The 25,849-nt window shown below is 42.4% G+C and overlaps 1 protein-coding gene and 1 long non-coding RNA gene across 3 annotated transcripts; one reads left to right on the plus strand and one right to left on the minus strand.

Annotated features, from left to right (window-relative positions):
- Nucleotides 1–1,224: 1,224 nt before the first annotated feature.
- Nucleotides 1,225–10,634, minus strand: TMED2 (transmembrane p24 trafficking protein 2). 2 transcript variants are annotated; one of them, XM_038574820.1, is made up of 5 exons: nucleotides 10,360–10,545; nucleotides 8,684–8,876; nucleotides 8,265–8,285; nucleotides 5,591–5,698; nucleotides 1,225–2,736 (listed from the first exon to the last, which is right to left on the minus strand). In XM_038574820.1, the coding sequence occupies exons 1-5, from the start codon at nucleotides 10,537–10,539 to the stop codon at nucleotides 2,612–2,614; spliced, it is 627 nt and encodes a 208-aa protein (XP_038430748.1). In that variant the 5' UTR covers nucleotides 10,540–10,545; the 3' UTR covers nucleotides 1,225–2,611. The 2 variants fall into 2 exon arrangements, with proteins under 2 accessions (XP_038430748.1, XP_038430749.1); XM_038574821.1 differs by lacking the exon at nucleotides 8,265–8,285 and having other exon boundaries at nucleotides 2,500–2,736; nucleotides 10,360–10,634.
- A 5,928-nt stretch (nucleotides 10,635–16,562) lies between these two features.
- LOC111092589 lies at nucleotides 16,563–22,796 on the plus strand. The gene is made up of 3 exons (XR_005379110.1): nucleotides 16,563–16,942; nucleotides 19,797–19,879; nucleotides 21,973–22,796. It is a non-coding gene; the product is annotated as an uncharacterized LOC111092589 (long non-coding RNA).
- The last annotated feature ends 3,053 nt before the right edge of the window (nucleotides 22,797–25,849 follow it).

Below are 25,849 nucleotides of genomic sequence, written 5' to 3' on the forward strand. Positions count from 1 at the left end.
CGTACCCCAGCCCCGGAGCTCCAGGTCAACAGACACACTAAGGTTGACGGTGGGTACCCCTAGGTTTACCTCCGAGAAAGTTAGAGCCCCCAGCGAGTACCTGACCTTCCCGCCCTAGTGTTCCCCATTGGCTTGGGCCACTCTGTCCAGGTACGCATTCGTAGGGCAAGCTTTCACTGACCACTTGTTACACGAGCTTCTGCTGCTGCGCCCACGACTTGTTCCCGTCCTTCCAGCAGGTCTTTACAAATATCATCTCAGGAAGGCCTTCCTTTCCAAATCTAGAACCGCGTATTTTTCCTCCACAGCACTTACCATTAGTATGCCGATCAATTTACAAATTAGGTTCGTCTTCCCCACTAAAAGTAAACCCTACCACAATGGGGATTTTTCTTTAATTTCTTTACCTAGTGGCTACAACTGGCAGCACACAGCAGTCACTCAAATATCTTTGAGATGCATAAATGGGAATAGTACTCATACAGATTCCAGTCATCTCAAACTAAATGAAGTGAAACGTAAAAGCCTGAGACAACGTTTCCACTGAAATGAGATCACGTCTCAAAATCCCTTTGACATTTTTATAAAATGGGACTTCCACAGTTCTGAAAACAAACGTGGAAGGAAAGGGCCACACCTGCGTTTGCATTTGAGAACCTACTTAGTAGTTTTCAGACCCTTGGATGCTTTCCATACTTCTTTAACCTATTTCCAAAATGAAGATTATAATAGCACCCAAGATAAGGGCTGTTTTGAGGAATAAATGAGACAGACTGCATACAGTGCTTAGCATAGTGCCAGGACATTCCACTATATTCAACAAACGGTAGTTTATTACTAGCAGACCCTTCATGTTAACAGTTTCTAAAAGCAGAGATCTAGTTTCTGATTCCACCAATCTTCATGTGAAGGCCTTGAACAAATCATTTAATCCCTACTAAACTTATTTCCACATCCATACACCACCAGCAGAGTTAAAATAACTTTTTTCCAAATGAAAAAAAAAAAATACTTCAGATGTTAACATTGAATCATCAAAAGAAACCACACAAGGAAAACTTAATATGGGGTTCCTACTCACTGTCCTCAAGTTTACAAAGTGACAGACATCTATATCTATAAGGTATGTAACTCAGAAAACACAGAGGACAGATCTCATTTCATACAGGATTAGGAAGTTGGCATTTAACAAATGTGAATTAATCATTGATATGAAACACAGAATACTGTTTTTAAAAAGAATTGTTTATTTACTGAACCTGGGGCAGATTAGATACACAACCAATTTTAAATGTACATCTTTTAATTTTGAAGTGTTTTCACACACACCAAAAAAAAAAAAAAAAAAAATTGGCATTGCAACAGTTGTCTTAAGGTAAAATACAGTCACCTTAAACTGTTGCAAGTATTTTCACCCAAGGCTGAAAAATTGTTTATCCTGAACATGAAAACCTGTAACAAATTTAAATTAATTATATAAAACTCGTTACTTGTAGTTTTCCCCTTGCAAAGATCCAAAAAAAAGTACAAGTAACTAATATACATCAGTCACGACATAATGCTGGCTCACCCCCACACCACGACCAGATGTTCCTTTAATTTTAAACCCATCATCAGAGAGCAAGAAAAAGTCATTTCATTTTATACAAAACAAAATCCACATGTGCCAAAAAAGACCCAAGAAAAACAAAAACAAAACCCTAGTACTGACAGTGACGTTCAGTACCCTAATTAAACAGCGGCTAAAATGCCACTGATCAAAAATAAAATAGTGGCTGTATATCATTGCAATGAAATCCAAGAGGCTTTATTTAACCCTTTGGCATCAGAAATCCAGATTTTTCCAATTATGTGAATGCATACTTCCTACATGCCAAGAGCAGAGAAAGTGGATGTGCCAGCGTAGAAAGAAAAGAGCTACCATTGGCTGCAACACCCAGAGAACTGGCTTTAGTAGAGACTTCTTAGGTTAGGCAGAAACCAAAAAATGGTTATTAGCTGCTTGTGTCATCAATTTAATTGGGGGTGATTGAGTCCTAAGGTTCAAAACACAAATTTAGGGGGGAAATGTGGTTGGGTTAAGTCTTATCTTTAAAGCCAAAACTAGACAAGTATATAAAAGTACCAACCTCGTAACACTCCAGTCAGAGCTCTGCCAGTAGGCTGGGAAGTAAATGCCAAGTAAATGCCATAAGGACTCAACAAAAAGAATCTTTAATGACTTGAACTGCAGCATAAGAGATCCAAAGAATGCAGTCATTTTAGTGCACAAAGTACTATCCATGAAGTACTTTTCTGAACCGTACTTTATCATAAAAACAAAAAGAAGATATATTCGGGACTATATGCTTGTATCTCATTTACAGTGTTGGAGTTCTGACAGACCTGTATAGTGGGGCAGAATTCAAATAAGAAATTATGCCAATCAAGTGTCAAATTTTCATTCTAACTTTCCTAAAAAGGTGCTTTCCCCCAGTATCTATTAATCACAAAGAAACATAAGCTGTGAATGTACAGTTCCAAAAATAAAAATGTAGAAACTAATGACATTATTATCACCAAGATGTTTGGTAAACAGTGAATTATGATTTTGAGATCAGGAAAAGGCTTTTTAAACAACCCTCCGGACTTCAAAAAATCTCTTCAGGTAGTAGATCTGTCCCAATGTCATGGCAACTAGAACAAGAGCTTCAAAGAAGGACCAAAGGACCACTCTGCTGTTTGTGTTGTCGTTGACTGTGAGGACAAACAAACAAACAAAATTTAACCAAAAAAAAAAAAAAAGCATAGGCATCATAAATCATCCTAATCTTTAGGAAAGTAATATTTTGCACACCATTCATAGTACTCAATACTTTTGTCTTTTGTCCCCAAGCAACTCAACAAACTTAGAAACAGAAAATTTTAGACTTAAATGAGACGTTAAAGACTCATGGGGTATGGTCAAGCCTGCTCTGCTTATATATGAGGAGCAGAGAGGAAAAGTGACTTGCCCAGCTGCCCAAGTGACTTTAACCTCTAGGGTTAAAACCCATTACAACCTTCTTTCTCCCTCACATCATAATATTCCTACACTATAATCTTTTTTTGCTAAATCAGAAAATTGGCTTTTAAAAAATGGAGATTATTTCAAAATCATACAGCTACCTAAAAAGCACTACCTACCTGGTCAAAATGTGTCAATCTAAGTGCCTTTTACCTTAAACATTTATTCAACAAATATTGAGCACCTACTAGGTGTCTGGCAGCTGTTCTAGATGGAGGAGGTTCCTCAGTCTCAGGGACCAATCAATACTGGCAATCACTACCAAACTGGAACTAGTCTCATGATCTATCCCACTCTTAAGCTAACGATGTGATCCTTAAAGCAACAGCCATGACCACCCCTGTAATTTATTCTGCTCAATCTATGCCACATTCTTTCAACTTCTGATCAAATTCTACAGCCTTAACTTTTTAAAATTACTAGGTAGTTTATGATTTTTCTACATATGGCCAATATTAAAAACAGTTATACTTAGCAATATAGTAATGATATTAATCAGCAAAATAAATAAATAAGTCCCATATTTTAATTATATCTATAGCATTTGTAGAACATTAACGAGGTTATAATATCTACTGGATTAATAAGCACTCAGAAAGAAGTAAAAAGCAATTAACATGTTCCCAAAAAGCTAACTTAGTTACTAGAAGGTGTGGCTTTTTTCCCCCAGAGTAAGAAGAAATGCACACCTGGGGGAGTGGTGCCGCCGCCTCCTCCTCACCCCCGTAAGAGACATACACCCAAGAATATTATTAATTAGAGCCCTAAAAATCACCAAAGCTGAAATTTTTAATACTAATTCCAAAGCATCAAGGTTGCTTCTCCTGAAAACTTAGTAATCAATATCCAGCAAAACTGTGAAGAACTAGCATTTTAAGATTTGTGTCTGAAAGGGGAATGGCTGAGTAAACGCTTCAAAATATTTAAAAAATCATGTAAAAAGTATTTCTTTTTCCCTTCACTTTACCTAGAAAATGCGTATATAAGACCCTGTCCTCACACTATTCACACATTAGCCAGATCAAAAGTAACACAATATTATCACAACACTGTAGTAAAGGGGAAAAAATGTCTTATTATGTTCATCTCTAAGGAATAAGTGCTGTAGGAAGATGTACAAAAAAAACATTTTGGGAACTATTTGATTTGCAAAAATAAACGGAATGCCTAAAATTCTATTTGTGAAAGAAATACAGGAGTATCCTTGTTCAAATTAAGTGTGAGAAAGAGTAAGGCTGGATGGATGCCCCAAAGACGGGCAGACAGATCTTCCTCTGCTGTGGTCCCAAAAACCTCCTATAAATGTAAAGCCATCTGGTCTGAACCGGTTAAAATGTAAAACAATGAAAGCTCCTGGCTCTCAGACTCTGCTCAGTGCCCTTCTCATCTCCCTGGATGGCCCCCTTTGGAGAGCCCGGTAATCAACAAATGGGTCTCCACCCTGAGGAAGAGAAAGTGGTGATCCCAGAGGGTAAACAGATTACCAGTGGAGGTAAAGAGAAGGAATCATGGTAGAAGAGGCGGAGCACATATATACAAGCCGTGGTCCACCTCACTCCACCCCAAAAAGTGAGAACAGGGGCTCCCACTTCTCAATTCTGTTGTGTTTACTCATTACTCTCCCAGAGAAAGGCAAAGTGTGTGCTCTAGGTCCTGAAGGCTCATTCCATCCATGGCAAGAGATGTAAGAGGGTAGGGAGAACAGGAAGCACATCTGGAAGAGGTTCAGCCTGTGCCTATCTCTCCGGAGTCACTCTTCTACTCCCTACCCCAAACTCAGAACAGAGACTCCTGACTTAAACCGCTTTGCATTCAAGACGAGCTTGTTCCCATGACATCTATCCCCAAGAACTATCTGGAGAATGAAAAACACTGAACCACAGCTATGGACTTGGGTCTAAAATGGTCTGTGTGTCATAATGGTACCTCTTAATTTTACATGCAAAAGCGTAATACTTAAGGCTACATCATGGGCTAAACAGGCTTTTGCAACCTAACATGGGATTCCCATGTTAGGGAATCAATGTTTCCACAAATACATTCCCTGTTCCCAGTTTACAGATTCAGGAACCCAAGCCGAGCTTCACCTGGTAACTGCCTATATTAACGAGCCTAAACCTTCCATTTGAGGGGAAAAAAGCTAAATCTTAACATATAATATTAATACATTGGCACAGAAATGTCAAGTATGTTATTAAATTTTTAATAACATTTTTCCTTAACATTTTTCCTGCTTTGGGAAAACTATTAGTTTATTCCTTAGTGGACCACTGTTTTTTTAAAAAACTCTTAAAAGCTCATGCTTAATCTTAACAGCATTTTTCAGTTTAGAATGAATGTTTCAATAATAAACTAGTCTAGTACAAAGCTCTATAAACACATACTTAAAAAATGTCTTTGCATAAATGCTTTTTTAAGTCAATACTTTAGTATGATAATGTTATAATACCCAAATGAGGAAAATACAAGGAAGCTGTAGGGTAATACACCTTTAGGATTTCACGGCCACCAGACCACTGGTGCAAAATTATAGCACGAACTTACTCGCTCTGTGTATTCTCTCCCGAACTTCCATGTACTCCTGTTCGTGCTTTACAGCTGTCATCGCCACTGCTAGCTCATTAATCATTTCTTCTAGCTTGTTCTGGTGAGCTACAGAAAAATGTAAAAACAGATTAGCACATATTTGGCAATCTCCTTTTGAAAAATACTCATAAAGCAATATTCCTCAAAATATTCCTCAGAGAAGACATATAAAAGGAGATTTTAAGAAATGGCTCGGACATCATATGGGACTACTGATGACAATTTAATTCTCAAAGCATTTTTTTTAAACGTCCATTCCCAGAACAGAAAGGTCATTCAGGGTGGGACACATACTATATAGTGTTTACTAACTCAAGGAAAATAACTAACCCTAAGAAATTTCCTCTAAGGAACTGACTGCTAACTGGAGAAGAAGAAAAAAAAAGGGGGGGGGGGGGAGGAAACACAATATATAAAACAAAATTCCTAACAACAATCCTATAACAATATTTAAATGAAAATCAAAACTTACACTTTAGAATCATTTAACTCCTAATGTTAATTTAAGAGCGACATCAAAACAGACTTTTTAATCTCAATGAAGCTGAGCAGAGAAAAACCCAAAACATTCTTTAAAAAATCCACACCAAAACTCAAACATTTTTCTATTGAAACCAAAGCAGTAATTTCACTACAGTGGGGAATGGCAGGCATCATAAGTGAAAAGACAAGCTCTCCGTTGCACAAGATTTGAAATCAGATATTCTAAATTTTAGCCAAGAACGAATACAAGGTGAACTAACAGTTCTGAAGAGGAAGCATATGCTTCTAGACAGTGCTATGTTATGACAATGAACATAGTTAGGAAAAGAGTACCAGAAGGAAAGCTTCCCATTAGAGGGCCCCCTACCCATGTTAATGTGGAATCTCAAACCATCCCTCACTAGCTTCATTTGGGAAGCCCGAAGCACAGCGTGAAACCTTAGGAGTGAACTTTCTCAGGAATGCCATTGTTGACATTTTGGAACACATATTCTTCATTGTGAGGGGCCACTCAGTACATTTTAGGATCTTCCATCCAGCCATGAGAATCTAAAATGTCTCCAGATAGGGACATCTGGATGGATCAGTGAGTAGAGCATGTGATTCAAGATCTCAGGGTCTGAGTTCAAACACCACAATGGGTATGGAGCCTACTTTAAAAAAGTCTCCAGGTATTATCAGATGTCCTCCTCGGGGGCAAACACTGTCCTCACCTGAGGATCACTGCTTCAGAGTAAGGTTTGATTTCACAGCTTCCATTCACTGACATTAGCAAACAAGAATCTTAAATACTACAGGATTATTTAAGAATAGTTCAACAGTCACGTTCATCAGCCAACATTTCCTAACTATTTAGAAAGGACTAATTTCCAGAAAATGAATAAACACCAACTCCTTCAAAACTCCAAATTCTCTTTGAATTAGCCAAATCCTACGCTGTAAATGGCCCTGAAAAGCAAGTACAGGAATTACTAAGTACCAAGATTCTCTAAATTCTACAGATTTCAAAACCTAACAAATATTTATGATGTAATACTCTACTAACTGCTTAATATTTAGGACAAATATTACCATGTTAGTACTAGGAAACGTGATGAACTGCTGGTTTCCACAAATCATACACTGATGTACACACACTGTGCGCCACTTCCTCAATCACAAATGTGCTGGTACTTGGTAAGTAATGTGTCCAGGAGGCTCAATTCAAGTTTAATGCTAGTCCGTGGAGAAATAAAAATTAATCGAACTACAACATATGGATGAAAGAGCTTCTGTCACGGTATCTAGATACAGCTGCTAGAACTGCATTTCACATCCAATCAAGTTTCAAGTTACGAAATTTCAATGATAAAAACAAGCCAGCAAAATACCTCCTACAAAGTGAACAGCACCATTTGCCATTAGCTATGTTCAAGTAGGACTTTTACTCCTCCAGTTACAATTCAATCTTTCCAACCCTCAGCATTCATTTAAAAGAAACAAAGTATGATGCTACTACTAAGATGTCAATCACTGTATTTCCAGTGCCATTAATAAATTAATTTTTTTAAAGATTTGTTTATTCATGAGAGGCACAGAGAGAGAGGCAGAGACACAACCAGAGGAAGAATTAGGCTTCCTGCAGGGAGCCTGATGACTCCCTGGAGCCTGGGACTCCAGGATCATGCCCTGAGCCGAAGGCAGACACTCAACAACTGAGCCACACAGGCATCCCTCCAGTTCCATTAGTTTAAAGTGACCTAACCGGGCAGCCATGGTGACCCAGCAGTTTAGCGCCACCTTAGGCCCAGGGTGTGATCCTGAAGACCTAGGATTGAGTCCTACATCGGGCTCCCTGCATGGAGCCTGCTTCTCTCTCTCCCTGTGTCTCTGCCCCCACCCCCCACCCCCCGCCTCTGTCATGATTAAATAAAATCTAAAAAATAATAATAATAAAATAAAATAAAGTGACCTAACCTATGCCTCCCGTCAACCAAATAAAAACCACAAAACACAATCACTCTAAAACTCTAATTAGTTGTAGGGGTCTTTTTTAATTAAAAGAAAAAACACTCATGCTAACAAACTGAGGTTAGAAAGAAAGCAGAAATTAGCAGCAAACAAAATTATGCAAGACAAGATGCTGTCAAGAAGCCATCCATCCACCTACCATCCCAGGTATCTCCACCACCTAAAGAAAAGTGTAAGATATAAACACACACAAAAATAAAAGAACAAAGTTTAACCAAACTAGTCATGTATAAAAGAGCAAATGATGATGAATATAACCAGGATTAGCAAATCAACATAATAACCTAAAACACACATAACCTACAAAAGCAGAGTGACTACGAAAAGTTGTCAGAAGAGGCAATTGTAAAGAACTAAAACATAATCTTCCAGAAACTTATTTTTGTTAATTAAGGGTCCCAGAGAAATAAAAAATTTGTATCACAAAAGTTTTTGGTTTTAAAGACAGTGAATGAACCTAGAGTAAGAAATCCAAATAAACACTCCATTCAGATGAATAACAATGTACACAATATTAATTCTTAAAATGTAACAAAATCTTCTGAATGTTCATCTCACCTTCTGTTTCCATGTCTTGTCCTTTGGGGGCCTCCCCAATATCAATGGTGAACATCACTATCTTTGGAGTCATGGTAGACATCCTGTTGCTAAAACAAAATTTATATGTTCCATCCATGTGAGCAGCAAATGTGTATTTTCCACTGGACTCTCGGTCTCCTTTATAAATTCCTTTATTATCAGGCCCTGTAATCTGGAGGCAGGAAAGAAATGCACATCACAAAAGATTTAAAATCATACTTTTCCTAAGTGCTACTAGCAGTAGGATATTCACTAAGAAAATGTAATTTTCACTTAGTGACAGTAACCTCTTTGGGCTGCAGTTCTCTCACTTGTGAAACAAGGCTGGACTAGATATCCTCGCTAAAACATCTTTCAATTCTGACATGTTTTATTTGTCCAACGTAAATACGAACCGCTAGAAACAGAAATAGTACCTTACACATGGTCTCCAACTGACTTTCTATCACCAACACACACAAACTTAAATATTAATATCAAAATATGAAAAAAATATCTTAAAAACTAAGAAATTTGAGCAAGCTACACTTTCAGGTTTTCCTAATTGATTGCTGCAAACCAGTGAAAGAATCTACTTTATCTGAGATGCCAGTAGACTTGACAAAAAAAGGCTAGCCTGAAAACCAACAGACCTGTGTTCTCATCCATGGGCTAACAATCAGCTATTAGGCCTTGGTCAACTTAGTTCCTCTTAGAAAGCCTGTCAAACCTGCAAAACTTGGGAGACTGAAATAGTTCATCTCTAAAGCCTTAACTAATTTTACCAGTCATTCCTTCCATTATCCCCTTATCTTTGGACTCACTTGTACTGTATAATTTGTGCCCAACTCTGTTATACTGTATAATTTGTGCCAACAGCAGTTCACTGTCCAACGATCATGTTAAAAGTGAATTAAAGTATTAGTTACATTTGGTTTCCTAAAAAAAAATAAAAAATAAAAGCGAATCATTCTCTTAATTTAAAATAAAACTAGAGGAGCAAATTTAGGGACTGTGGGTTCCTGAAATAATTTGTCTTCTCCACAAATCCACCTGCAGTCATTACCCCTAAATCGAATGGCCCGACTCCACCTTCCCCCTCGTCAGAGATGGCTCACGGAGCTATCTAGAGGTTCGCACAAAAATAGGTTAAACGCTCAGGCTCTTTCTATGAAAACATTTTAAAAAACACAACGCAAATATCCGCCCAGCCTTCTTCGGTAGCTTTCGTTTTACTTTTTCCCTGAAGTTTCCACGTCATGCCCCAACATTAATCTGAAACAACACGGAGTGCAGCTGAAGACGCAACGGGGACCTGCCCTCGGCTAACCTCAGCATCTAAGTGCCCTGTGGGCCCGGAGCTGACACGCGGCGCCTGGCCGACAAAGCTCGGCGACGGCTTCCACGGGGTGCCCGCGGTTCAAGCCGAGAACCCAAGCGACTAAGCAACGGCGCCGCACCGGAGGGGATCCGGGGCACGGAAGCCGGGCGGCCGCGGGAGAAAAAGCCCGTCAGGGGGTCGCCCGGGCGGGGGCCAGGCGGCGGCCTGGGCCCCTCCCGGCACTCGGACAGCGGCCTCCACGGCCCGCGCCCCGGCAGGCCCCGCGGGGACCCAGCACCGCCAACCCCCGACCGGCCCTGCGAGCACGCCTCAGGCCGGGGCAGCGTGCCCGCACCTCCACGTCGATGTCCAGGAAGCCGCCCTCGGCCACCTCGAAGATGAGGCCCATCTTAGTGCCCGAGGTGACCCGCTCGAAAAAGCACTCCTCGGCATGCGCGTCGATGCTGACGAAGTAGCCGGAGGCCGTGGCCAGAAGAGCGGCCAGGAGCACCAGCAGCTCGGCGAGCGTCACCATGGTGGGGCAGGGGCCGAAGCCAGGACCGGGAACGCGGCCTCCAGAGCCGCCGCCGCTGCCGCCGCCGCCACCGCTGCCTCCTCAGCCGCCGCCGCCTCAGCTCCGCCCCTTCCGGCTGCGCCACCCGAGGGGGCTGATGCGGGCGCCGGGGATTGGCGGGCGCCGGCAGCTGCCACGTAACGGACGCACGGCGGCCGCCGAGGGACATGGCGGCTCCGCCCAACCGGAGCCCGACGGTGGCTCCGAAGGACCAAACATCGTTGCTCCCACCTCTCTCCTCTTTCCCGCGCAACGTAACATTTCACGTGGACGGTACTAAAAAGCGACAGTGTCTGGAAGCCTCCTCCCCGTAGTGCATCTCCCTAAGATTGTCCAAAGACATGGCGAAAGATCTGGACGCAGCAATAGGAGTGAGAAGTAGAAGGGGAGAGGTGCCTGGGTGGCTCAGCCAGTTAGGTGGGACTCTTGATTTGGCCTCAGGTGGGGACCGCAGGATGCTGAGATCCGGTCTGTGGGGCTCCACGCACAGTCTCAGCCTCTGCCCTACCCCCCACCTGTTCTCTCTCTCTCAAATAAATGAATAAGTCTTTAAAAAGAAAAAGAAGAAGTAGGGGCATCTTGGTGGCTCCGTGGTTGAGCGTCTGCCTTCCGCCCAGGTCGTGACCCCGGGGTCCCGGGATCGAGTCCCACATTGGGCTCCACGCAGGAAGCCTGCTTCTCCCTCCGCCTGTGTCTCTGCCTCTCTCTGTGTGTCTCTCATGAATAAACAAATATTTTTTTTTTAAAAATCTGAAGTAAAAGGAGACAGGGCTCACGCCAAGAGCTTTGAGATTTTCTGTTGGCCTCCACCTGTCACCAGGAACTCCCTAACCAGCATCAAACAGGCCTCCAGTTACCCAGTTTTCCATCGGTTTGATCCAGTTGAGATGCCTGTTAACCTTCCAGATCATTACCATCTAGCTGTTTTGTTGATTTGTGTTTTTTTAAGATGTTATTTTTTTAGGTAAACTCTACACCTGACGTGAAGCTGGGATTCATAACCCTGAGATCAAGAGTTGGGTGCTCCATGGACTGAGCCAGCCAGGAGCCCCTCAATCTAGTTTAAAAAACACACCTACCAGCTTGCTGACACATCCATCCCACTACGCATTTAAGGAGCTGAATCAGAGGAGTCTGTGAATCAGAGAAGCCTCCTGTCCCTTCTGGGAAAAACCTCCCCACCAATCTGCACGCCAGCTCCTTCCACCCTAACCCCAGAACCCCTGACCATGAGTTCTAATGGGAAAAGAAAATGCCTTCAGAGCATGAACCCGACTTCTCCATTCTCTGGCCATGGGATGAATTGCCTGCCTGCCATCCAGTACTGGTTACCTGGCTAAGGTATTGAGCAGGAAAGCACTCATCACTTGGGAAACACCCTCATCCCACAGAAACCTATGGGGAAGGTTGGAGGTGGGTGTAGACCAGGAAGGGGCACAAGGGAACCTCCTGGGATATTGGAAAAGTTTTATATCTTCACCTAGTGCTTACTTATTATTTTTTTAAATCAAGAAGAATATATACATAAGACTAAGGAAACTAATTTTGCTGTATTTATATTAATACTTCCAACTACAAAAATATTTTTTTACCTTGTTCAAATCCTCCAAAGCTAGAATTCTCTCAGTTCCCCTAAAGTGCTGCTGCCACATCAGGCCCACTTACCTCCTGCCTCCAGCTAGGACGATTTTTTGCACTTTGTTTCCAGACATGCTTCTACTCAGACCTCAAAACTCAACTCAAATGTCACCTCTTTTCTTCTCTAGAACGTCCCTAAATATACCTCTGCCAAACACTATCTCCCCATCCTCTGTGCTTTCCAGGCAGATTTGTGCAACAGTTACAGTTATTTACCAGTCTGCAACACTCGTGAGCCACCAGCCTTGACATATATATGTCATTCTCTTGGAGCCCACCACAGGGCCACAAAAGACCTCATTCATCACATATTAGTTGAGCTCATTGTCCTGGCCTGGGGATGAGGAGACCTGAGTGGTTACTCGGGCTTTACACATAGCTGTGTGTCCTTAATTATGTTCCATCAACTTGGAGCTTCAGTCTCCTCACCTGTAAAGAGGGGGTGACACCTCATGCCTTGCTTGTTACCATGAGGATGAAATGACACCATGTCTGTGAAGGTGCTGTGCAAATGTGAAAGATTATTTCCTTTTTTCTTCTTCTTTTTTTCTTTTTTAAATTTTGTTTTGGTGTTTTGTTTTGTTTTGTTCTCTGAGGAATTATTTCTTGAAAGACCTACAGGCAATAGGGGGCAGTCTTGGCCCAAAATCCAGTTTCCCGCTTCAGGTGTCAAGAAACCGGTGCTGCTACAACGATGGAAGCCTCCTTGCTATGACAGTGTGTTACTGAACTCAATTGTTCCAGTAATAGTCCCCTGATTCTCCATTCTCCAGACTTTGGCAAAGGCCCTGCTTCTCCTGACAGGTCAGTTCTGTAGTGTTATTCTAAGATCCATGAGCCTGTTTCTCCAGCCTCACTAACCTACTCTATGCTTCCATTTCCCTGTGTTAAATTTCTTTCTGATTATAATACCTACAATAGCTTCCTATAAACTGAATTAATCTGATGGAAACAGCCTTTTTGACTTCCCAAGCCACTGAACCTCATAGAAAAGTGCAAAGAGCAATTCTGTTTTTAACCAAAAATCAAATGTTAACTTCCATTTTCATATTGATTAAGTATTCTTTTTTTTTTTAATTTTATTTATTTATGATAGTCACACACAGAGAGAGAGAGAGAGGCAGAGACACAGGCAGAGGGAGAAGCAGGCTCCATGCACCGGGAGCCTGACGTGGGATTCGATCCCGGGTCTCCAGGATCGCGCCCTGGGCCAAAGGCAGGCACCAAACCGCTGCACCACCCAGGGATCCCTTGATTAAGTATTCTAAATCCATGTATCAGGGACTTAAAATGTGAACATTTATCATCTTGGTGAACCATAATGAATTGTAGATTGTGGGTATTTTTTTTTTAATTGTGGGTATTTTATTATATAAATCAGGGGACCCAAATTCAAATGCCTTTAGAGAGGATCCCTGGGTGGCTCAGCAGTTTAGCGCCTGCCATCGGCCCAGGGCGTGATCCTGGAGTCCGGGGATCAAGTCCCACATCAGGCTCCCTGCATGGAGCCTGCTTCTCCCTCTGCCCGTGTCTCTGTCTCTCTCTCTCTTTCTCTCTCTCTCTCTGTGTCTCTCATGAATAAATAAATAAAATCTTTTTAAAAATAACTTTAGGGATCAGGCAGTTTTATGTGAATGAGAGATGGCATCAGCTGGAGGAAATAGGGAGTGGGAAGGACTGTGGCAAATTGGAGCATAGATACATATCTAGATAGAGTTAACTCCAATGTTTGAAAACACAGTGGTGGCCAAACAAAAAAATGCATCCAGAAGTCATCTGGAATTTTTTTTCTATTATAAAAGTAATTAACGGGATCCCTGGGTGGCTCAGCGGTTGAGCATCTGCCTTTGGCTCAGGGCATGATTCCGGAGTCCCGGGATCAGGTTCCATATCAGGCTCTCTGCATGGAGCCTGCTTCTCCTTTCTCTTCCTATGCCTCTGCCTCTCTGTGTGTGTCTCTCATGAATAAATAAATAAAACCTTTTTTAAAAAAGTAATTAACTATGCTATCTAAAAATTGGAAAAGAGACTAAAGTAACTCTAATCACAGGACGTTAAAATAATTATTGTCAAATGCTTGGCATAGTTCATTTTTCATCCAGGTTTTTCTTTATAGCACCAGTCCCATAAATGACTCATCAAGCATCTTTCAACATTATTTCAATATCTGAAGACAGGCTCTCTAGACTTTCCAGGTCACCCAAAGTAAATGTACACTTTCCTCAGCACAGACTGGCATATGCTTATGTGCCATGCTGTCCTTGAATACATTCAACACAGCAAGATGGCACATAGTGGGTACTTAATAATTGTAGGATGATGAATGAATCTCTCCACTGGGGTCTAGCCCAGAACCTACCAGGTGGTTACTGGTAGTCAGTGAGATGTAATTAAAAAAACAAAATCAGGTCTTTCCTTCCCTCTTTCCTCCCTCCCTCCCTTCCTCCCTCCCTTCCTTCTTTCCTTCTTTCCAGATTTACTGATATTTAATTCACATACCATGAAACCACCCTTTCCCCCAGAACAGTTCTTAGTTACTCCTCTCACGAAAAATCTGCACAATCACCACAGATAGTCACTGCAGTCTTTACTCCTCCTGCTGTCCGATCTCCAGCTCACTGCCAGCACCAACACTGGCTTTTGCAGTCCCCTTAACTCTCTTTCTGTTCTCATGTTCCTTTCACTGTTTTCTTGTGGTCTTTTTCTCCTCATACAGACCATGTCTTACAAGTCTATGTTGGGGTCCATTTTTCTTTGCATAATCCAAGCAGTCATAAATCATGCCAAAGCCAGTTGTCTTGCCACTGATAAGAGAGAAGCAGAAAAATGTTCACCTTCAGCCCAGAAGGCTGACCTGTAAGCCTGCATGGTTTCGATAAGGATCAAATAAGTACTGGTTTCTACATTCTTACAGGGTCTCATGATTGCCTGGACCTCTTAGGGACAGTTCATATCAAACTGAATGATAAGCACCAGAGAACTCTTGCAAAAGTAGTTTTTTAGTAGAAATTCAAAGAAGACATCTATGACCTAATCCTCTCCACATCTTCCCACCCCATGCACTAAGCATATAACCACCAGCTCCAAACAGCAAAAGGGCAGCTTTTTCTGTCCCCAGGTCCCGTCATCCTGATGCTTAAATAAAGTTACTAAACTGCACCATAAAACGTCTCAAGAATTCTTTCTTGACCACCTCTCTCGATCCAGCAACACCACCACCAAAATTGGTTCTGAATCCAAATACGAAGATGACATCCATATGGTCTTATACATTTTGGCTAGTTTTCGCCAGAATTTCTGTCTTAGGTACTGTTGTCTTTCCAGGGTGAAGAACACCAATGACCACTTATTTCCGCTGAAGTAATAGGTTGGTCATGATTCTTGGTCTGGGTAGTTACTGTGACATTCATGATGGAGGCCAAGCTACATGCAGCCAGGGAGGAAAAGAGCAAAATCACCCTTTTCAAATGTACTGCTCAGTGATTGTTAGCATTATTCACAGAGTTGTTCAACCATTACCTCTATCTAATCCCAAAACATTTCAACATCTCTGAAAGAAACCTTGTATCCTTTAGCAGTCACTCTTCATCCCCCATAGTCCCCAGCCCCTAGCCACCACTAATCTACTTTCTGTCTCTATGGATTTGGAATGAAATCATACAATATGTGGCCTTTTGTGTCCAGCTTCTTTCACTTAGCATCATATTCTCAAGTTTCTTCCATGTGGAACTTCATTCCTTTTTATGGCTGACTCATATTGCTTTGTGTGGATTGGCCACATTTTGTTTGTCATTTGATGGACATTTGAGTTGTTTCCACTTTCTGGCTACAGGGAACAATGCTGCTATGACTGTTCACTCACGTTTGTGTGGGGACACATGTTTTCAATTCTCTGGGGTATATACCTAGAGCAGACAAAATAAATTCTTTCTGCTTGGAATCAGAAGCTTGTTGGGGCAGGGACTCTGAAATCAGATTAGAAATCAAAAAGGGGTGTGCTTTGGTTACATCTGTCAAAGGCTGGCAAGTTTTAAACAATAACAAAGAGCTGTTTCCACAGAAAGGCTAGATCAGCTTTCTGCTGGTCTGGGCATGAATACACCCTTTCCCTTCTAGTGCCACAGAAATCTGTTTTAAAATTAGGGAAGAGTAAAGGAAACAAAGGGATTTTCTTTCTTTTTTCACTTTCAGTTTTAAAATGTCACTTTATTTAGAATAATTTTAATATATTAAAACAATCAAGGGTGCCTAGGTGGCTCAATCAGTTAAGCATGCAACTCTTGATCTTGATCTTGGCTGAGATCCTGATCTCAGGGTTGTGAGTTGGAGCCCTGACTTATTATTGCCCAGCACGGCATATACATTTTATATATGCATATATATATATGCTAAAATAATCAGAAATGAAGACAAATTTTACTATAATACCACCTAATCAGATCAGCCATCTGGGGACTTGGTGTTAGGCCTCTGTCCATTTGATCTCAGACCCTGGCAGCCCTCTCTGCTCGCCCTCGAATCACAAGGAACTACATCTCCCAGGCTCCCTTGCACTCCGCTTCCTGATATGTTGGGCCAGCTACAGAAGCTGACAGAAGGGCAGAGGAAGGAGGAAGCCAGTACATCTCTCTGCTTTGGGAAGCAACTCCACTGGTGACTACATCTTCAAGGCTCCAGCTCCTCTGAAGTTCCAGTTTCACTGGGTAGTCTTAGCTCCTGGACTCTGGTAACTCCACGCTTGCTTTCATCCCTTCCAGTCCTAACTGGAACAGTCTCTTTCTGCTACTGCTAATCAGTGGGTTGTCTCACCATCTCTTGCCTGGCTCCTCATTTCTATCATCATCTGTTGTGATGTGTTCAAAATATATCTACCAACTCAGGGCGCCTGGGTGGTTCAGTCAGCTAAGTGTCAGGCTCTTGGTTTCCGCTGAGGTCATGATCTTGGGGTCATGGAATCGAGTCCCATATTGGGCTCAGTCCTCAGTGCAGAGTCTGCTTGAGGTTCTCTCTCACCCCTTCCCTCTCTGTCTCTCCCTCTGCTCATGCTCACTCTCTTTCTGTCTATCTCAAATAAATAAATAAAATATTTTAAAATAAAATCTCAGGGATGCCTGGGTGGCTCAGTGGTTGAGCATCTGTCTTTGGCTCAGGGAGTGATCCCAGGATCTGGGATTGAGTCCCACATTGGGATCCCTGCATGGAGCCTGCTTCTCCCTCTGCCTATGTCTCTGCCTCTCTATATATACCTCTCATGAATAAATAAATAAATAAATCTTTTTAAAAATTTAAGATAAAAAATAAAATAATATCAAATTTAATACATTGTATATATACAATTTATTATTTATAAGTTAATAATTGTATACACACACACACACACACACACAATTTTTGACCTGTTCCCTTCAAAAGGTGGAGCCTAATTCCCCTCTCCTGGTTTGGGAGGGAGAACTGACTTAATGACTCACTTCTGTCTAAGATAATGTGGCAGATGTGACAGATGTGTGGCTTCTGAAGCTAGGTCATGAAAGGTATTGTAGCTTCTACCTTGTCTTGACTCACTTCCTCTGGGGAAGACAGCTATCGTGTCATAAGGACACTCTAGCTGCTCTGGGAGAGATCTACATGGAGGAAAACTAGTGCCTCCCACCAACAGCTATCAAGTGCGCCATCTTGGAAGTGACTTCTCCAGCCCCAGTTAAGCCTTCAGATGACAGCAGCCCTTGCCAATATCTTGACTACAACTTTACAACAGATCCTGTATCAGAACTGGTTGGCCGGGATCCCTGGGTGGCGCAGCGGTTTGGCGCCTGCCTTTGGCCCGGGGCACGATCCTGGAGACCCAGGATCGAATCCCACGTCGGGCTCCCGGTGCATGGAGCCTGCTTCTCCCTCTGCCTGTGTCTCTGCCTCTCTCTCTCTCTCTGACTATCATAAATAAATAAAAAATTGAAAAAAAAAAAAAAAAGAACTGGTTGGCCAAGTTGCTCCCAAATTCCAGATCTACAGAAACTATGAAAGATAATGATGACTATTGTTTTAAGCCACTAAGTTTTGGGGTAACTTATTACACAGCAATAGATAACTAATGCATGTGTTTAACCAATTTCCAACATTAAAACCTTTTTGTTGGAGGAGCACCTGGATGGCTTAATAGGTAGAGCATGCAACTCTTGACCTTGGGGTTGTAAGTTCAAGCCCTACAATGGATATAGAGATTACTTAAAGATAAAATCTTTTTTTTTAAGATTCTTTTTATTTATTCAAGAGAGACACACAGAGAGAAGGCAGAGACATGAGCAGAGAGAGAACCAGGCTCTCTGCAAGGAGCCTGATGCAGGACTTGATCCCAGGACCCTGGGATCATGACCTGAGCCAAAGGCGAACACTCAACCATTGAGCCACCCAGGTGCCTCCAATCAACAATTTTCATGTCCATAAATACAGTGATTAGTTTAGGGGTAGGTATGTGTCCCAAGCTGAGCCAGTGATATGCAATGAAAATTAATTGAATTGGGATGCCTGAGTGGCTCAGCAGTTGGGCATCTGCCTTTGGCTCATGTCGTGATCTCGGGATCCCAGATCAAGTCCCACATCAGGCTCCTGCAGGGAGCCTGTTTCTCCCTCTGCCTGTGTCTCTGCCTCTCTCTCTCTCTGTGTGTGTGTGTGTGTGTCTCATGAATAATTAAATAAATAAATAAACCTTTTTTTTTTTTAACCTTTTTTTTTTTAAAGAAAATTCAGGGATCCCTGGGTGGCGCAGTGGTTTAGCGCCTGCCTTTGGCCCAGGGTGCAATCCTGGAGACCTGGGATCGAATCCCACTTTGGGCTCCCGGTGCATGGAGCCTGCTTCTCCCTCTGCCTATGTCTCTGCCTCTCTCTCTCTCTGTGTGTGACTATCATAAGTAAATAAAAATTAAAAAAAAAAAAAGAAAATTCATTGAATTATCTATTATTATTGGCAGATGTAACCCTACATGTCCTGGAGACCACCTTTGACACCATGTGTGGATAGCCTGCATGAAAGTGATGTCAACATTATGCAAACCCAAAGCTGAGGGGCAGAGAACAAAAGAAGTCAGATGACATGGCTATCACTAAGGCCCTGTATCCAGCTGTGCCTGATCCACATTCTGGATTTCTCGTTTGTATAACTTTTTGTGTAAGCCAGTTTGAGTTGTGAAAGACTTTGACAAACTCCAGAAATCCTAAACAAGAGGCATTACAACTACAGACTTCCTCATGTCTGTTTCGAGATGCTCATGGTAGGCAGGCTCAATGCTACAAATGCTTTAAAATAATTTAAGTCAATTAATTGGCAGCATGATTTAGACATTTTGAACAGTACCTAAGGAAATATTGTGTTTTCAAAAACTAGATTATGGTCTAGAAATATAATTTTTTTCTCTCTCTCTCTTTTTTAAGATTTTAAAGTAATCTCTATACCCAACATGAGGTTTGAACTTACAACCTTGAGATCAAGAGTCACATGGCCTATGGACTGAGCTAGCCAGGTCTCCAGAAATAGAATTCTTATCCCTGTCACTCATTAAGAGGCTCATACTCAATTCCTTTTCCAGGAGTGTCTTTGATTCCTCACCCGTAAAATGGAGTACTTACTGTCTCCTCAGGATGGCTGCTTACTGTCTGCTTCACAGACTGAGTGAGTTGCTCTTATTCTGGGTTTCAATAAAATTCTTGTGTAGTTCTATCATGGTCCTTAATTGTGTTATTTGTTACTATTTGGATATAATTTATTTGCCATACAATTTACCCTTTTGAACTATACAATTCAATGGTTTTTGTTATATTCACAGAGTTGTGCAACCATCACCACAATTGATTTTTTTTTTCATTCTTAAAGATTAATAGTCTATGCAGCTGAAAAGTAGCAAAAAATCAGGCACAGATTGACAGTTGCTCAATTTCCATCACGGGGATGCAGTTTGCTCTCCCATGTCTAAGCCCTGCTTTCCTTCTGTTGCCTTCTTACTCAGGCTGGCTCTCCCCAGACAACCTCAGTATGGCCCAGGGTTCCTGGGGAGAAGGGCAGGAGTGGTCCCCCTGAAGAAGACCAGAAAAATGGGATGGATTCTGGAGGGAGAACCCACACTCTAGTCACTGGACTGTGAGCTCCCTGAGGGCAGGGACTTCTGCCCGAATTTCTCTTTGCATTCCCAGAGTGCCTCCTGGCCCAGCAAGTTCTTAATGTCGGTGAGCCTCCTGCCTGGAGAAAGCTCTTTTCCACCCCTCCCTCTTCTGGGGCCTGGTTCATCTCTCAGAAACAAGGAGTTCTGTGAAGAGACATAGGTTCCTACAAAGTGATCCTAGCTTTCAGAGGGAGGTACTGTATTTACAGGAGACAACAAGAAGGTGGAAACTACTCAAAAATCCCTGGATTGGGACACCTGGGTGTCTGTGGTTGAGTGCCTGCCTTCAGCTCAAGTTGTGATCCTGGGGTCCTAGGATCGAGTCCCACATTGGGCTCCCTGCAGGGAGTCTGCATCTCCCTCTGCCTGTGTCTCTCATGAATAAATAAGTAAAATCTTTAAAACAACAACAAAAAAAGTCCCTGGATTGATGAAGTGATATACAACAAGTGGTCCATCCATACAGTGGACTATGATTCAGCCACAAAAATGGAAAGAAGCCCTGACCCATGCTACAACGGACCTTGGAGACATGAGGCTCAGTGAAAGAAGCTGGTCATAAAAGACCAGATATTACATGATTCCGTTTACGTGATATATCCAGAATACTTAAGTCCATGGAGACCAAGAGCAGATTAATTATTACTTCGGGCCATGTGTCAGAGTAGGGAGGAAATGGGGAGTCATAGCTAATGGGGTTTCTGTTTGGAGCAATGAAAATGTTCCAGAACTAGACAGTAGTGATGGTTGTATGTATCTGTGAATATACCAAAAATCTTTGAATTGTATCCTTTAAATGTGCGGATTTTCATGACATGTGAACTGTCTCAATCAAGCTGTTTGAAACAAACACACACATGGAGAAGTTTTCATCCTCCAAGGTACAGTCCAGAAGCAGCCCGGCCAGCAGGGTAAGATGGCAGAGCAAGATGGCAGAAAGGACAGCCAGAAGCCATGAATTCCAGATAGGATCATGCTCCAAAGCTAGTTTTTCCCTGGACCATATTTCTGCCAGGAGTATCAAATCGCTTTCATGACTTCGAGAGAGAGGAGACATCCAGGAGCTGGCCTGGCCCTGACTGCTGGCCTCTGTGTTCTTGTGTTGAAATAACAGTTTCACAGAACACCAACATCAGACAAGGCCACCTTGTGACATGATGAAATGAGACAAAATATGAGCATGGTACAGGCCATGAAATACCCAACATCTCCCTCTCTTGGCTAATATCAGTAACAGCCAATTTACGAAATACAGTCTCAGCCTGGCTCTAGTCTGTCCTCCATCTAGATGAGATTTCAGAGCTCCAGTCCTAGAATGATCCCTGCTTCCTGACAGCACACACTCTAGAGCAAAATTCCTAGGTCCTTAAATTCTCCCCAGAATCAGCCAACCAAAGTCCAAATCCTACAAACCATTCTTTCTAACACCCCGACATTCTCTTACTGCGATGCCCCACGATTCCCCATGGTATGCATTCTCCCACACTTCAATGAGTATTAAATCCAACTGGCTTAGCTACTAGTGTGTTCCTTGTGGTCTTTGGCTGGAAGACACTGACAGCTTGTAAATATCTGCTTTTTATGGTTTGTTTTTTGTTTTTTACAGCAAAGATAGCTCAAAGAGAACACAGAGGTCAATCACATGCTCTATGGCTATAGACAGACCTGGCCTGAATCTCAGCTCAGCCACTTAACCGTGTGACCTGTGGCAAGTTAATTCATCTCTCTGGGCCTCAGTTTCGTCTCCTACATGCTTCTTTATGTCATGCTTCTGCTCAAAAACCCTACAGTGGCTCCCAGAATCATTCAGAATCAAGACCATAGAAACTATCTTTCTCTGGGGGTCCCTACCCTCCACTCTGTCTATTGTGGCCCCTGCCCTTGCAGAGCCAATCAAGCCCATAGACCCCCTGCTGGTCCTCCACCTCACCAGGCACGCTCCTGATTCAGAGGCTCTGCACTTCCTGTTCCCCCTGCCTAGAACCACCTCCCTCAAGTTTTATTTTCCTTTTTTTTTTTTTTAAGATGTTTTGTATTTATTTGACAGAGAGAGGGCATGAGGGCAAGCAGGGGGAAGTGGCAGGTGGGGGAGGAGAAGCAGACTCCCCACTGAGCAGGGAGCCTGATCTGGGACTCAATCCCAGGACCCTGGGATCATGATCTGAGCTAAAGGCAGATGGTTCACCGACTGAGCCATCCAGGGCCCTCCCCAAGTTTTCTCTTGGCTTCCTCCCTCACTCTAGCCAGGTCTCTGCTCCAATGTCACCTCCTGAAGAAAAAGCCCCCAAATTCCATCACCCTCTAAGCCAGTGGTTCTTTTGTGTGTGTGTATTTTTTTTAAATTTAGGTTTGATTTCCCAGCATATAGTATAACACCCAGTGCTCATCCTGCCAAGTGCCCCCCTCAGTGTCCATCACCCAGTCACCCCATCCCCCCACCCACCTCCCGTTCCACTATCCCCTGTTTGTTTCCCAGAGTTAGGAGTCTCTCATGTCCTGTCATCCTCTCTGATATTTCTCACGCATTTTCTCTCCTTTCCCCTTTAATCCCTTTCACTATTTCTTATATTCTCCAAATGAATGAGACCATATAATGATTGTCCTTCTCCAACTGACTTACTTCACTCAGCATAATACCCTCCAGTTCCATCCACATCGAAGCAAATGGTGGGTATTCATCCTTTCTGATGGCTGAGTAATATTCCATGTGTATATAGACCACATCCTCTTCATCCAGTCATCTGTCAAAGGACACCGAGGCTTCTTCCACAGTTTGGCTATTGTGGACATTGCTGCTATAAACATTGGGGTGCAGGTGTCCCAACATTTCACTGCATCTGTATCTTTGGGGTAAATCGCCAGCAGTGCAATTACTGGGTCATAGGGTAGGTCTATTTTTAACTCTTTGAGGAACCTCCACACAGTTTTCCAGAGTGGCTGTACCAGTTCACATTCCTACCAACAGTGCAGAGGGTTCCCCTTTCTCCACATCCTCTCCAACATTTGTTGTTTCCTGTCTTCTTAATGTTCACCATTCTCACTGGTGTGAGGTGGTATCTCATTGTGGTTTTGATTTGCATTTCCCTGATGGCCAGTGATGCAGAGCATTCTCTCATGTTTAAGCCAACTGTTCTTAACTGGGGTGAGCAGCAGAATCACCCAGGGACATTGGTAAGAGTACAAAGTCCCAGCCTGTTCTACTTCATCCCTGCTGGTAGGAATGTAAAATAGCACAACGATCTGGGAGAATAGTTAAGCGTTTCTTGAAAAGTTAAACATACATTTAACATGTAACCCAGACATTATTTCACTTCTATTGCACTATTGCACCAAAGAAAGGAACGCATGTGTCCAGAAAGACTTCCATGTGAAGATTCATAATATTTGAATGAAGCAAAAACTGGAGATGACCCAAATGTCCAACAGTAGGTAAATAGACCAACAAATGTAGTATGACTGTAGAGTGGAATATTAGCAATAAAAAGAATGAGCTAGTTTTATTTTTGTTTTAAAGATTTTATTTTTTTATTCATGAGAGACACACACAGAAAGAGAGAGAGAGAGGCAGAGGCACAGGCAGAGGGAGAAGCAGGCTCCCTGCAGGGAGCCTGACGTGGGACTCGATTCCAGGTCTCCGGGATCATGTCCTGGGCCGAAGGCAGGCGCTCAACCACTGAGCCACCCAACTGTCCCAAGAATGAGCTAGTTATACACACCACCGTTTGAATGAATCTTAAAACTCTTATGCTGAGGAAAGAAGCTGGACCCAAAAAAAGGTGCATTCAGCTTACCTCCTGTAATGTATGATTTTGAGTAAAGAATGTGGACATTTCTGTTGAGTATAAACCTAGAAGTGGAACTGCTAGGTCACAGAGTAGGCATATGTTCAGGTTTAGTAGAGTCTGCCTCTTTTCCAGCATCATTTCCACAAATACTACTAACAGCATTGTCTGAGGGGTTGACCTTGGCAAATCTGAAAACTGGAACAGGTCTAGTGTCCTTGAAATGTGGAGGATAAAGGGGCTCCTGGGAAGTTCAGTCAGTGAAGCATCTGACTTCAGCTCAGGTCATGATCTCAGGGTCCTAGGGTGGAGCCCCATGTTGGGATCCCTACTCAGAGTCTCTTTGCCCCATTGCCCCTGCCCTCCCCCTTCCCCCTACCCTCTCTTTGCCCTCCCCCTCACCCTGCTCATGCTCTCTCTCTCTCTCTCAAATGAATAAATAGAATCTTTTTTTTAAAATGTGGAGAATAAAGAAGGGCTAGACAACCCCTGCCCCAGCCCCCCAAGAACAATGGAAATCATGCAAAAAATTTAAGTAAGAAAATGGCATGGGCAAAATTGCATTTTAGAAAGATTCATGACTGCAGGGTGGAACTGCAGGCATACACCACCAGCCCTGGGGTTTTGCTGTCTGCATGGTAGTTGTGGCCTCCAGCCTTCCTCCTCATGCCTGACTTAAGAGGCAAGAATGGGGGCACCCCCAGTGGCGCAGCGGTTTAGCGCCGCCTGGATCAAGTCCCACGTCAGGCTCCCTGCATGGAACCTGCTTCTCCCTCTGCCTGTGCCTCTGCCCTCTCTCTCTCTGTGTCTCTATGAATAAATAAATAAAATCTTAAAAAAAAAGAAAAAGAGGCAACAATGGACAGTGCTGAGCAGATCAGGATGTAACATGTTTTGGCCACTCACTTCTTGTAAAGTTGAAAAAAAAAATTGTGTCCATTTGCACAGCAACATTGTTTAAAAGAAACCAGAAAATCCTGCCAACGTCTATCAAAGGAGATATGACCAGGTTAAGTTATAGTACATCCATAAACCAAAAAATGATACAATCATTTTTTAAATGAAGCAAATATCTACAAAAAAGACTGAAGAATGGCTAAAACCAAAGAAATAGCTGTTGGTGAGAATATGGAGAAAAAGGAACCCTCATGCACTGTTGGTGGGAATGCAAACTGGTGCAGCCACTGTGGAAGACAGTATGGAATGTCCTCAAAAAATTAAAAATACCACTGCCCTATGATCTAGTAATCAATTGCACTACTGGGTATTTATCCAAAGAATACAAGAACACGAATTCAAAAAGATATGTGCACCCCTATATTTATTGCAGCATTATTTACAATAGCCAAGATACAGAAGCAACCCAAGTGTCCATCAATTGATGAATGAATCAAGAAGATGTAGTATACATGTGCAACAGAATATTGTCAGTCATAAAGAAGAATGAAATCTTACCATTTGCAACAATATGGATAGATCTACAGGGTGTAACGCAAAGTGAAATAAGTCGGAGAAAGACAAATACCATATGATTTCATTAATATGTGGAATTTAAGTAACAAAACAAGTGAACAAAGGGGAAAAAAGACAAACCAAAAACCAGACTCAACTATGGAGACCAAACTAATGATTCCAGGGTGGGGAGGAGGATAGGTGATGGGGATTAAGAATGCATTTATCATGATGAGCACTGAGTAATGT

Source organism: Canis lupus, chromosome 26, assembly GCF_011100685.1.
Source record: "Canis lupus familiaris isolate Mischka breed German Shepherd chromosome 26, alternate assembly UU_Cfam_GSD_1.0, whole genome shotgun sequence".
Classification (NCBI taxonomy): domain Eukaryota; kingdom Metazoa; phylum Chordata; class Mammalia; order Carnivora; family Canidae; genus Canis; species Canis lupus.